This window comes from Micropterus salmoides, unplaced genomic scaffold (assembly GCF_014851395.1).
Source record: "Micropterus salmoides isolate LMB-PRFRI ecotype aquatic unplaced genomic scaffold, ASM1485139v1 Ms_hic_scaffold_10, whole genome shotgun sequence".
Taxonomy (NCBI): Eukaryota; Metazoa; Chordata; class Actinopteri; order Centrarchiformes; family Centrarchidae; genus Micropterus; species Micropterus salmoides.
Genome location: NW_024040041.1, coordinates 26,946,365 through 26,960,737, shown reverse-complemented (window position 1 = coordinate 26,960,737; position 14,373 = coordinate 26,946,365). Strand labels below are relative to the sequence as shown.

The 14,373-nt window shown below is 40.5% G+C and overlaps 1 protein-coding gene across 1 annotated transcript in view; it reads right to left on the bottom strand.

Annotated features, from left to right (window-relative positions):
- Positions 1 to 12,513, bottom strand: part of ngfra (nerve growth factor receptor a (TNFR superfamily, member 16)) — a 33,158-nt gene extending 20,645 nt beyond the window's left edge. The window contains exons 1-3 of the mRNA XM_038705581.1: positions 12,136 to 12,513; positions 8,765 to 8,927; positions 704 to 1,066 (exon numbers count right to left, since the gene is read on the bottom strand). Of these exons, the coding sequence (XP_038561509.1) occupies positions 704 to 1,066; positions 8,765 to 8,927; positions 12,136 to 12,174 (565 nt within the window). The 5' untranslated portion in view covers positions 12,175 to 12,513. The remainder of the gene's footprint in view (positions 1 to 703; positions 1,067 to 8,764; positions 8,928 to 12,135) is intronic.
- Positions 12,514 to 14,373: the final 1,860 nt, after the last annotated feature.

Genomic DNA, 14,373 nt, shown 5'->3' with positions numbered 1-14,373 from the left:
GTGTGTAATCATTGTATGTAGGGATTTCCTCATTGAAATATAAGTAAAACACAGTTGCCACACTTAAAACTTTCCATTGCTATTATATTAGAGTGCTAGAGGCTTTTTTTTGTCCTGTTTCTGGCTCTCTGTCATTATTTATCACAGATGAGTTTCAGTTGCAGTCTAAAATAATGATGCTAATAACCAGCTATTCCTTCCTGAGCACTTTATGACCACAAGAGAAAATAAATAAACCCATAATTTGCAGTGGAGTTCAGCATGGCTTCCTGTTAGTCACCAGAATTAACTTTATTTTAATTAGGGTTGCAATAAATTATTATTTTCTCAATTAATCAATTAATTCTTTGGTCCAGAAAATGTCACAATCACAATTTCCTATGCCCAACATGACATTTGCTCAAATTGCTTGTTTTGTCCAACCAACTGTCACCTATAGTTTCCAACTTATTTTCTGTCTATCAGCTAATCATTTCATATCTAATATAAATTTCCCCAGTGTGTCTGATGCTGATGATACTCAATGACAGTCACCTGTGTCATATGAGTTCATGTTTACACCTCTTTTTTTGTTTGTATTAAGACTGTTTGGACATGATATTGACCAAAACTTAAAGACAACAATTTCTCAATATGTCTTTTCTTTAGTCCAAATTACCTGAACTAAAGGTGTGAATGCGACCTGAGTGTGTGGCAGACTTACTATGACAGACAGAGTCACTGGTTGGTGTGCACAGAGCCAGCTGCTGCTCAGTTTCCTCATCACAGATGGTGCAGGGCAGGCAGGGGTCGAGGGAGCTTTCCCGGTCAGAGAAGGTATCGTCCACACACTCCTCGCACACAGTGTCATGATCATGTTCGCAGTGTGCAAACACACCCTGGCCTGCCGGACACACCGTACATGGCTTGCATTGGCTTGATAATGTGTCGAAGAAATAGTTGTAGTTGCAGATGCAGATGGCATCATTGGAGTCGGTGCAGGGAGTCTCCATCCGCATCAGGCCAGTACACTCAGTGCAGGGCCTGCACTGCTCTGTGAGACTGTAGTTTTCTGAGAAGGTCTCACCTGCAGATGAGAGGACGGGTCGAAGGAGACGAGACAGAAAAGTGAGAGGGAGGAAATGAGAGAAGGAGGCAAAGAGTAAAGGAGGTTAGAAGATGGAGAGAGCAGGAAATATGAGGAGATAAACAGAGGGATAAACAGTGAGTCTAATGATATTAATCATGTTTACTGCACATTCATTAGAAGGGAGGACACATTGATCCACTGGGCTCTTAGTGATTTGTGCTCCGGGACAAGAAAGGTGCTCTTGTTGGGGAGCGAGTCAAAAGCCTGCTGTGCTCATTATGATATCGATTCCAGTGTGTTTGTGCCGCGCTGAGTAAACTGCTTTAATCTCAGTCATATACACAGAGTGAAGTGCAGGTGCATCGACATGCTTACACTGATGGACGAATGTATTTCAAGAAATCACTTGGGTATGTTTAAAGGCTTTATAGTACACTTTTCATTCACATTGCTTAATCCAAACTCATCTAAACACATAGATATAATTTTAGATAACCATCATATAATGTGTCATGATTAATTCATTAATTCATATAAAATGTATTTAATACATTGTGTTCCTGAATCTACTGTTACTTGAGCATTTTATACAAAAGGGAGTATTTATAAAAATTATAATTTTCAAATAAGTAAGTCTATTTAGAATATTTCATTAGTAACAACCTAAAAGAGCACTTTCTTATGATTGGTTTATATTTATGTCTGTGCTTGTTTATCAGATTATATGAAACTAGGGAGCCTGTGATTAACAGTGTTGAACAGAATGAGGTAAAAGCTGTGCTGACTAATTGCCTATTGCTTTTCAATTACTTCAAACACTTCAGATTTGCTCTCCAGGAACATTTGCGTCAGGAGGATTTGGGAGAGTTCATCACTGAGGAAGTGATGACCTCAAATTAGCTTATTCTTACACTGACAGTTCCTAGGGAAACAAAGTGATCTATTAATATTTCATGTTCATATAGAATTATTTTCAGGTATAATGGGATGCTTGCTGAATTGTCCATACAGCGAGAGAGAGGGGGGTCTGTGAATGTTTGTCGTATAAGTGTGCTGTAGTGGTTGAATGACCATGGGAGTGGAGTAGAGAGGCTGAGAGGGAATAAAGCTCAGATTCACTATAGAGCTTTACTGTTCTCGAAATCCCATTTAACTTTTTTGTGGCGTGCTTAACATGAGTGTGGTCACCTTGCAAGAGTCGCAGTTCAGACAGACACGACACAATCTGTGACATCTTACTATCTGCTACATAGAGGAAAAAACTCCAGCACAAAAGTTTCACAATATGAGATCATGAGACAAGCATGCATGTCGAAACAGCTTTCTAAACTCTTAAATTAACACCAGAGTCCGCTTGTTTCACTCTTGATTACACAAACTGAAGCAAAGTAAATCATTAAGTCTGGGTGTAACTGTAAATAAAGCCACATGGCTGTATGGATGTGTGGGACTTTTGCGCAACTCTTATCTGCATATGCATATGTCTAAGTTTTTCATGAGAAGTGCTTAGTGGGTTGAACAACACCATATTGCCAGTGTGAAAAGCCCTGCAGCAATGTACCAGCACTAGCTTTGCGTCGTAAGCGGCTCTGGCCAAGTAAACACTGGCACAGACCGAAGCTCTAAACACCTTGTAAACAGCAACACGGCCACAGATGAAGGCCGTCACATTATACAGGCAGACTGAGTGGAGCAGACGGAGGTAATGATTTAGAGACAGGTAGGCAGTGAGACAGATCAACAAGCTCAACAAGAACGAGGGGCCGCTTGATTTGCTTGAATGAATCTCTGTGTGAGACTGTGACTCAATCGGAAACAGTCTTTGAGGGTGGTCTGAGTCCAACACGAGTCTAGAAAACATGATTTAGAGATCAAAGTATTGAGGAAGTGCTGATGTACGACTGGAAGGGGAAGGGTCAGTTCAAATGAGGCAGTCGGGATGTAAGGGGAGTTCATTTTCCTTCTTGGATAGACACATACAACATCAGATTACGTGTTTTTTCTTTTCTCTATCTGTCATCACCCCTTGCTCTTATTACTGTCTGGAAGCAGAAGTCATTAAAGAGAGGGACACTGGCTAAACGATCCAGACCCGGACAAATAACAGACCTCAGGGGCAAACGATTATTTGAATTTGTGAGCTTGAAGCCTTTGTTTTCTTTGCAGTCAGGCTCAACCGGTAAAGCTTTCCTCATTCATTTCAATTATCCCACAACGCGCAGGCTTCCTTGCTAATTTTAACCTGCATGCATGAGCCCCTCTCTGGTCGTAAACACGTCTAAACGTGACCATATGCACCGAGTGTGCACAGGAGAAGAGTGCGTTCTGTGTGTGTGTGTGTCAGCACTTTCATTTGGGGGCTAGAAAAAGAAAGTAAAAGGCCATCAAGAATCAGGTGGAGAATGTCCTCTTTGATAAAAAATGATCCTTTTTCTAATTGTTCCCATTTGAGCGATGACCAGTGCATCTCAGCAATCAGTGTTCTGCAGTAAAAACGACCTTTGGTAAAGGGAGATGTGGCTTTGTACCGGGGGATGATGCACTTAAAATGTGCCACTTCAGCCTGTGAAGACCCCCATCTGAACACTGATGTGTTTTGGCCCCATTAGTGTCATCAATAATGTAGCTCTGGATGGCCTTGAAACTGCCTGGTGATCTCCACAATCAGCACTTTAGGTGTAAGCTTTTAGCGAGGACAGCCATTTCTCCCAATCCACAACGATCAGGGTCCACGTTTCAGCAGAGACAACATTTTCTTCCTGACCCTCTGCTGACTGGGGATTAATTAACAACATTTAGAAATCTGCGTGACAGCTTTATTTGTCTTTTGAACATTTTTGCATGTAATTATCGCCCTGTTTCATTGGTCCACTTAGCTTCCCTCCAGATTTGAAACAGGTGTTTTGGGATATTACCAAAGCTAAGAGAGCAAAAGAGGAAAGATCTAATTTAACAATCAACAGTTACTCTTGTGTCCTGCGTTGAGCTTTTGTTTTGGTCGTGTCAGAGTGCCATGTAGGGAAGAAGCTTCCTGTGCCATTGCCACAGAGGACCTTTCTTCATCCCTCATGATCCAACGTTGGAAGAGATTCTTGATGCTCTGTTTCAGACGAGGCTGTGATTCTACTTTCCTTCCTCCTTTAAATCCCCAGTGAGCCCCGGTCCAGTTGGCAAGCAGGGCTTTTCTTAAACGCTACATTGACTCATGAGGCTCTGTCTTTTTTCTCTCAGATCTTCAGTCAGTTTGCAGGGCAAGTTATCTGAATGGTTCACTAAGTGAGGCAGGTCCAGTTGTCTTGTCTCCCATGACAGCAGAGAAAAGTGGAGGAGACTGATAAATATTTCAGCGCTGCTGACGCTGGCACTCGTCCCAAGCCGGGATTGGGATGCAATAAACACTTTACACTGTCAGGAAGTGGGGAATTAAGGGGGGTCGCAGTAAATAAAGATTCACCCATATTTACCATGAAACAGGAAATGGATTTGTTGAATTTTCCTCTTCAATTATTCATTTCTGCACTTTAGAAAATGTATTTATAGCTTTAGTTTTTCAGGTAAGGTCAGTGTTTCAGTCTCTAACTTCCATATAAATCCCAGCCTTATTTTAGTGTATGTGCTCCTGTGTGCCTCAGGTACATTAAGATTTTATCTCCTGAAACAAAAACAATATCAAAACCAATGAAAATGCATTCGCACCGGAAATTGAGTGCAACCTCCTGGGTATTTGAGCTTAATTGTTAAGTGTTTATCAGCAGTGAATACTGTTCCTGTACTGCAGAGCAAGATAATTGTTCACTGTTAGAGGCACAATAGGCTTTTCAATATGGTTTAATTAGCTGGATCAAATGAGTAAAGATGCATTGATGTAACAGTATGCATGATGAATGAGCAGATCGTGCCCTTTGGTGCCTGGCTCTCTAATACCGTTTTATCTGCTAATACAGAAGATGAGTCATAGCAACAGGGAGGAGGAGGAGGAAGGAGGATGCTGGCTGAGAAAAACGAGTACAGGATGGAGAAAAGAGGTGACACGACAAGAGTTGGTGGGAATCGCTAGTGTGGAGGGGTGGGGGAGCGAAGGAGGGAAAAAAATACCAAATACTCATCAGAACAACAGTCCTGAGGGCCAGCCCACATTATAGGAAAATGGAGCTGCAGTTTACCATCTACGCATCGTCTGCCACTGTTTACGTCAGGGATATGAAAAAGAATATGACATGCAAGACACATTCCTCATGACGCCAAACCAAAGATACAGTCCAGACACATCTGAAGCTGCGACGTGTTTCTCTATAGTCTCCAGGCGCCTCCACTCAACCAATTTCCTGCTCGGGTCTATCAAATGCCATATTTGATGATGACTATTAATTACCCTGCTCACTCACTCTCCACCTACTTTTGTGACTGGATTTTTAACAACTCAGATGTCAAAGCCACTTTATTCCTCTTTTATTTATGCCAATCCATTCATTTTGTCAATTTCATGCCACTACCTTTTCTAACATTGACTTTGTTTAACTGAGTTTGTTCATGTGAAATTGACTCGCAGTCCTTTGTGGCTTTTTTTTTTACCCCTGTGGCACTGTAGCACTCTACATGTAGAGAATTGGCTCCATGCCCCTGTACCCATTGCTGCAGCTCTTGAGTTCCTTGAGGCGGAGAATGAAAACTTCAAACAGGGGAAATCAGCCAGACTTCAGATTCTTAATAACGTAACACAACACAGAGATTAGCATCTGTTGCACATAAGTTCACAAGTTCAAGGATAATCAGAGTATCTATTTTCTTTGGACACAAAGCATTGCTGCCAGTCTGCGAACACTCGTCCAGATTTAGTAATTCCCATCAAAATGACTGATTGATATTATTGCGTTGTTTTGCACAACAGAAGGTTTGGGACTTTTCTCAGCACTACTTGTTTACATGCACCATTTGCCAGTGTTTATATGTGTTGTCTGAATGAATTAATGCCATCAATCAATGTACAGTACACTCTAAACGTCTAAACAAAGCCAATTTTGGATTTCTGTTCTGTGTCAGCCACCACAATGTCTCAAACTGCCAGAAGTAGCATGTGCATGTTTTCAAAAGGTAAGAAAAATACCACTGCAGAGTGTGATATATCATCCCAATTCTTCAGCTCCTCCTGAACTATGCGCATGACCTATACTTTGACGTTTACTTAGCGCTCTCTGACATACACCAACATCTTAAAGGGCAAAAAGAGCTACATGAATGTGACGCAGAAGGACCCCTAAATAGAGAAGAACACATTTGTCCTTCTTTTTCTTCTTCTCCATGATCTTGCCGTGTTGGCACCCCTCCCAGCTCTGGTCTGTGGAGCGAGTGCTAATGGTTCACAGCCTTAGTTGAGCTGTAAGCGAACACATTTGGACCCACTTACAAGCATCAAACATATGAATTCTTGCTCTATTTCTTGGGACAGAAAGCAAAACTGTCACTTAAAGCAAATTGGACAATAGGAATTTGTTTTGGCCTTATCAGTCTTTTTGTTTGGAGTTTAGGGCCTGAGCTGCTATTAAAGGCGAAGGAAATTAATGTAATGTGAGTAAAGATTATGTAAGTGCAGAGACTTTGTATTATTCAGGAGCGAGTGTGTGCAATGCCGGTGATGACATGCAGTTTTACATGCATTAGTTTACATGTGTACATACTGTATTTGATTTAGATTTTTCCACATTTCATTTAATACTCCTAAGTTTGACACATTTCAGGAAGTGGAGTTTCTGTAATGTCAAGTTTTTTATTTATTTATTTATTTATTTACTTTAAGAGCTAGTTAACCAAAATAAATGAAATAAAAAGCATATTTTGACCTGATTGTGAGCAGATCTGAAACGCATTGTACGAAGGATTAATTGTTGGCAGTGAGGTCTATAGACATTGTTTGTGAAAAGATGTGTTGTTAAGAAGCACAAATCTCAAAACTTCAGATATTAAAACTGACAACTGATGGTGCATAAGAAAATTATGAATAAATTGAATAATTTGGTACCAGTGGTACTTAATCAGGAACCTTTTATAAATGTTTTATGAAGTTGTAACTTGTCTCGTATTTACCTTCAAAACTCATGGAAGTGGGAAAATGGGGTGACATAATTTTTTCCAAAGTAAATGTTTGTTTCTAATATTTTACTGAATGAAGTCGCCATGGAAAAAATACTTGAATATTCTCTGAGATTATAAAGTCGTAAATTTGTAAGAAAAAATTCAACCACCAAACCTAGCCTATTTGAGTGAGTTTTCATTTGGCAGTGACCATAAAGTGAAGTGTTTAGAAAATAAAATATGTCACAGTGAGTTTGTTTGGATGCATATGTGTGCGTGGGATGTAAACTTTGAGTGTTTACTCATTAAGGAGGACCTGTGCACGCTTCTTATCTCTGGACTCACTCAATTAGCGTTGGTGACGTTTTGACTGGCTGACTAGCACAAATACACACTCTGGATAAGAAGACACAAGGTTCTTCAAGGTCTGGATGCTTATTATAATATGGTGATTCTTTGCTAAAGTCTCAAAAAAAGATATTTCCTTATTGCTAAATGAATCCGATTTCAAAAAATAATTTGATTAGGTCATCCACTGCAGGCATAATACACAGCAAGTGGCAGCCAGCGCCTGTAGTGTGATGAGGTTCATCCAGCCTTGCAAAGTGAAGTGATGTGGTTCCTTGACAAAAAAAACCCACAGTTTTTGAAGTTTTTCTCTTGTAAATTTATGATTTATAATCTCAGAGAATATTCAAGTTTTTTAAGACTTTAAACTCAGGAATTCTGAGTTATTTCTTGGAATATTACCTCCCTCCGTATTTTATTTTCTACAATGGCCCTAATATGTGTCATAGTTTAACTTTTAGAAAGAAAAATAAATTCTTTAAAATGACAATGAGATTAGATGATCGTGTGTTGCATTGTGGTGATAATATAAATTAAATAACATCCAAGTTGTAACTAATAGCTTTAGTAAAAGTAATTTACTATCATTGCATTATAGATTATAGTTACAAGCCATCAATAAAAACAATTTAAGGATTGCAGGAAAAATCCCTTTGGCTAATGTCTGTTCTATTCTTTATTTGGTATAAATGCTCATCACTTTCTCTTTTTCTCTTCTAATTAGTCATTAAGTATGCAGTTAATAATTATAATAATTAATTAATAAAGGGTTGTATAATATATATCAAGTCTGTGGTTGTAAATGTAAGTCATTTTTAATACCTGGATTGTGGTCCAGATTCTTCACAGGCCTTTTTTAGAGGTCAAGCCAAAGGCATTTTTCACAACCTGTCAGCCCAGAAGTTGACTAGATTCTTCACAGTCTTTGTTTATAGGGTATACCAAAGGCATTTTTTACAACCTGGCAACCCATTAATTGACTAGACACTTCACAAGCCTTTTGTAGAGGATAAAACTAAAGCATTTTCACAACCTGGCAACCTAGGACTTGTCTATGAAGCATTATTTAATGAGTTTAGTAACCATTCATTAAGCTATTTGTTACAACTTATGAACCCTATATCTAAATTGTGCCTTATATGAAGGTGGTACTAATGTTTTTTTCCTTAATTTGATCAGAATGTACAGTAGTTGACTGTCTTTATTGAACTCTGGATCTTAATGAACTGAGTTTGATCAGTGTATGTACAAATTAAACAATGAAAAATCTCTACTCACTGTCCAAACACTGGGCGCACACTGTCTGCGTAGCACCACATTTCTTCACCACTCCTTCTCCAGGTGGACACTCTTGGCAGCATTCTCCAGAGCTGGTGTACTGGTTTGTCTCACAGGGGAGCAGCACCGCCCGCTCCGTCTTAGACGTCGACACTAACGCCACCTGGCACACCGGGACAGTGAGACAGTACATCAGCGCAGCACATGCATACAGTCAAACTTTCACACATTTACAAACACACACAGCACAGGGCCACTGCGACTTAAACATACACAGCTAAACAAATTGAGGAAAATTACTGCCAGGTGTCCAACCTGTTGTTTAAAATCCAATCGCTATCAGGATTCATCATAAATCATGTTGTCTCCACCTATATTAGACACACTTTAAACAAGACAGTCGTCTAAACTGCCTTAATAGCTCCCCTGAAGGCTCATCAACTCTAATAGTAAACTTATGACACGCTGCAGCCGAGGCAGGAAGCATAAAATCATGTGTGCACGACATTATACACATGCCTGTCCTACTTACTGTTGAAAGGTGAGAGTAGCTGTGAATGTCAACCCCTGCTTCCGATCAGCTTTGGCACACACACACACACACACACACACACACACACATACACACACATGCTTGTTCTTGTTCTATACTTTTTTTTTTAGAATTAATGCAGGGATGTGGGACTGGGGGGAAAAGGGGACTGAGTGTGCATGTGAGGAGGGCCCACAAAGATACTTGAATGAATAGCTGTGGATGCGGGGAGGGGCACATAGAGAATGTCTTTGTAGGTCCAGAATTTTGTGCTCCATCCCTGGCATTCCCTACCACCTACATCCCAACGTTAACCATCACAACTGCATTAAATCCACTCTTAGGCTTAAATCTACTTCTAACTATAACCCTTCATGCTAAAAGAAAAACTTAATCCTCTAACAGCACCATAAAGAAGCGAGGACCGGCCAAAATGTCCTCACTTTCCAAAAATGTCCTCAAGGTCTACAACTCAAATTGCTTCTAACAACAACAGAGGCACAAGTTTTTGTCACGTAGGTGGACACTGTATGTAATTAGCCCAAACAACAAGTCATAATGGTGCAATTTAGTGGTTTCCTTTGTGGCAACTTGTTTTGTTAAACCAAATGAGAGATGAGTCGCCATAATGTGATTGTGTGAGCAGATTATTGTTTAAAAATTGACTCTCACTGGATTCACTGCTGATGAGGTGACAAAGTTGTCAGATAATAACACTCTTTAAGCTTTTCAATAGCTGTGTCCTCATTTGCATATCAATCACAGTTACACATTTTATTACCTTAAATACCTGCAGCATGCAGCCATTGTACTTTAGGTACTTAGATAGGTACTTAGGTACTTATGTTTCCTATTCCTGACTAAGTATTTCCATACATGGTTTGGTTAAAATTTCTTTGATTCAGAGTTTACATCTCCCTCATCCTGTTTAATCTGTCTAATGTACTCCAGTTATCACCTTCTTTCTCTACCTCCCTCTCTTCTCGCATTTTCTCAGTCCTATGAAATGTGCATGCAGCTCTACTGTCAAAAGAACTGAGGCTTGTTCCACTGGTGCATGCAACAGTGTTAAATAAAAGGAATTCATACCCATACGTTTCAGAACAAAGAAAATCATTATGCTGAAACACTTTCATGTCCTGTGGCTCTTATTATGTAACGAACAAAAACTCATTTCCACTTAATTCACATTTGCTGAGACATAAATTCACTCTTCTCTGTCTCTCTCATGCATCCCTCCCCGCCCCTCCATCCTCTCTCTGCTGTCCCTGCTTTCATTCAGAAACAGATGTACTGAGCAGCCAGCAGCTCTCTCTCATTCTCGCTCCTCTTGCTCATTATTTCCCCCTTTCTGTCATTCCACTTTTTGCTCTCTGGGTGTGTTTCTCCTCCGCGTAATTTCTCCTTACTTTACAACCTCTTTATCTCAACATTTTTGCACTAATCTCTTTTATTTGAGTATATTTTCAGGGTAAAAGTCACGTTTATGCCTGCTTAAATTAACTTTGGATGCAGCCCAAAACCTCAAGATAGTTCCCTCTTGTATCTGCAGGGGAAGGATTTAAGTCCCTGACTGTTGCGCCAGCTCCTTTCCTGTGACATCTCCCTGGAATATCACTCATCTTTAACACAGATTAATGGCAAACTCAGCAGGAAATTTGTTCACCAGCAGCAGCAGGAACATGCATCCACACACACACACTCGTACGATGACCCTGCTGTGATATGCGTGGTTTGTACTCTCCCCAATTTCATGGCTAATTTGGGAGTTTATTTCTAAATTTAATTCTACCAAAGTGCACCCGACCGTCGCCACCCTTTAAACCAGCTGTCATAACAGAGTGTCCCCTCACATCCAGAGCTGTTCACATGCTGACGGAGCTGCACAGCCCAATTAGACCAGCTGCTGTGGACGTACCAGAGCGCCAGGAGGATGTGCCCTCCATTCTGTGCTTTATCACCACCGTCCTCCATAATCAGCTTTTTCCTACTATCGGAAGAGCCTTGTTTTTTTATGTCAGCCAAACAATTTTAAAGCTCATGTTGGATAAGAATTTAATGAATCAATTTACTTTCCATAAGCTGCAGCGTCTTTATCTCTTCTTATTTCAAGACCCAAATATCCCAAACATTAAACTATAAATTAGAAATAAATTATTTCTACTCATTAATGCCATTAAAGTCTGGGCCAAGGCACCTGTCAGCAGACTGCTCCTGGTTGTCTGGATGCAGCCCAATGTGAAGCAGAAATCTCCCAGTATTTCCCAGAAACCAAACTAAAAAAAACCCAAGAGGGTGGTGTGTCTATGTGTGTCTGTGTGTGTGTGTGTGTGTGTGTGTGTGTGTGTGTGCATATGTGGAACTGTAGGGATATATTATAACCTGGTTATAATAGCACATGCAAATCAGTTGTTGGTGTTTAGCTGCATGTAGCACCTTCATGTTTAGCAGGAAAAACGTCACATTAGTTAATGTTGTGTTTTCTGAGGGAGACACCACAGCACTTTAACAGTAGGCTAAGCATTTTAATCCTGTTCAAAATGCCATTGACATATCACAGCGGTGATGTTAAATACAATGAAAAGTCTTAAGTCAAGAAAAACTCACAATAAATGTCCGAGCAGGTCTATTAAGGAATATTATAGCAATATCATAGGGTAAGGTCTACAAACTAAGCTCCAGTGGAGATATTACCGGCTCCATACAGAAACATCGGCAAAAGGAAATGTGTAAAAAGTGCAAAAGGACACTAAAATTAATCTACAGTCTCTACAGAGTAATTAAGTAGAGATTTTTACAGCAGACACACAGTAGTTTGCCTACTGTACAGACTACTTACCGAAGCGCACAAAATCACAAGCGATAAGGTAGTAGTCATCCTGCGTCGCCTGCTGGAGTCTCATAAAACAGATCTTGTGCAGAAAAGGCAGCGCTATGTGGAGGAGGAGAGCAGCTCAGCAGGAGTGCTCATTTTAATTCCAGCGGCACGGATTTTATCAATGAGTCCGCACCATCACGCGTCTGTCCGGGACCTCTGGACTGGAGTCAGATGCGAGTGTAGGTGCACCCCTCAGCAGCAGCAGCAGGACCGCCACACACTACCTCTCCAGCACACACAGATAAAAGAAGAAGAGGAGGAGGTGTAGGAGACCGTCCTGTCCGGAGTGCTGCACAGCTGCAAGTGCACTGCGGAGGAGGCAAGAGGAGACAAGAGAGGGGGCACGTCCACACTCCAGTTTATTACCCCTGATACTCATGCAGTAAGACCCCCCCCTCTCTCTCTCTCCCTCCCTCCCTCGTGCTTTAATCCCACGTGAGGTCTGATTCAATGCAAAAGTGACAAAATGATTTACATTTATTTTAAAGGACCCTCATTAAAAGTATGTAGACACCCCTGTTCATGTACTTTTGCTACTTTCTTTTAGTGTTGGGCTTGTCTAAATCAATCCCAATTTAAGGGGAATCTTACATCATACTTTACAATACTATTTTGTGGCAAACGTTTGGGGGAAGACCAGGTCCAGGTCACAGTTTGGTGTGTTAGAATTTGACTGGACTGCAGAGAGCCCCCGATCTCAATTCCATCCACCTTTGGGATGAACTAGAACATGACTGCTAAGCAGGTCTTAACCCCAAACATCACTGGTCGACCTCACTAATGCACTTGTGGCTGAATTGGGGAAACAGCTTGCAGCCATGTACTGGTGGAAAGCCTTAAACCAGAGAAGTGGAGGCAGTTACAGCTGCAGATTGATGGAATTACATGTTTAACAATCGCACATGGGCCATATGGTGTGTATCTCTGTAACCTAGTTACATTTCTAATTGTTGTTGACACTTTGCCAAAGCCTGTGCTATGGCTGTAGTGTGTGCCATTGTTGTGCTGGATTGCATTATCTTGATGTGTGTTTCTAATTTTTTTTCTTCTCCACATGTAAATGAGACAGGCAAAACATTAGAAACGCCTTCCCATATAATCCATTCCAATAAAAAACCCACCACAAAGCACATCCTCAAAACTTGTCCGGATAGCTGGGTCACTACACACACAACTAAAGAAACCTCAAGGACTGCAGGAATAACAGGTGTTTCTATTTTGCTATTCACCTATCTACTTTTTTACTCTGCATCTCTGATGAATCTTTAGTACAAAAATCTCCCTTTTAAAATGAACTTTGTCACTTTATAAATGCTTGTACGTCTTTTTTTCAAATTACTAAGCGACAGCGAAGTCCAAACACATCCCCATCTGTCCATTGCCAAGGTACTACAAGGTGTATTATCATCATACACCACAAGAGGGTGACTTGACTGAGCTCAGATCAGCTCAGATTTTGTGTGATGATTTTGAGCTTAACAATAAAGGATGAGGTTGTTCATCCGCAAAGAGAAGTTATTTCACTGACTGATGTTTATTTATCTATTATCTATCATCTCAAAGTTTCACATGTTACTGTATCACACCATTGCACAGTTTAGCACTGTATGTACTAGAAGTGACCTGTAAATGTGTCTGTGGTGCTCAAAAAAGAGTGTCTACAAATATTATCCTTTACTTATTTATAAAGACATTTTGTTCGTGTTAGTGTGATGATTTTTCATGACATCATACAGTAATTAGTATTTCTGTTGAAGAGATGGATAGTGTAGTTTTTTGGGAAACCTGCTGAGCATGTTGAGGTTCAAATCACAAGAACCCATTAAGCACTACTGCATCACAGATATTTATTTGTTTGTTGTTTTTTTTGTCAAGATGATACTAAACTTGGTGAGACCACTCCAAAACCACTAATGCACATCTACACATTGTAATTGTGTTTGATGCTCATTGAGGTACTTAGCCTTTACACTTAAGGAAAACCAGTGTTGATGGATATTGATCCAAGACAATGTGACGATGAAGCAGCTGCAGTCACCAAAAAATGGAGAGCTTTATCTGCATCCAATCTTTCTACAGATCTCCTGCCTGTACAAACCTGCTGACCCCACCACTTCCACCTTCTCCACACCGATCAGCTCAGGGGACACAGAGGCCGATGCCTCTGAAGAAGAAGCAGCTGTAGCAGTAGCCACAAGG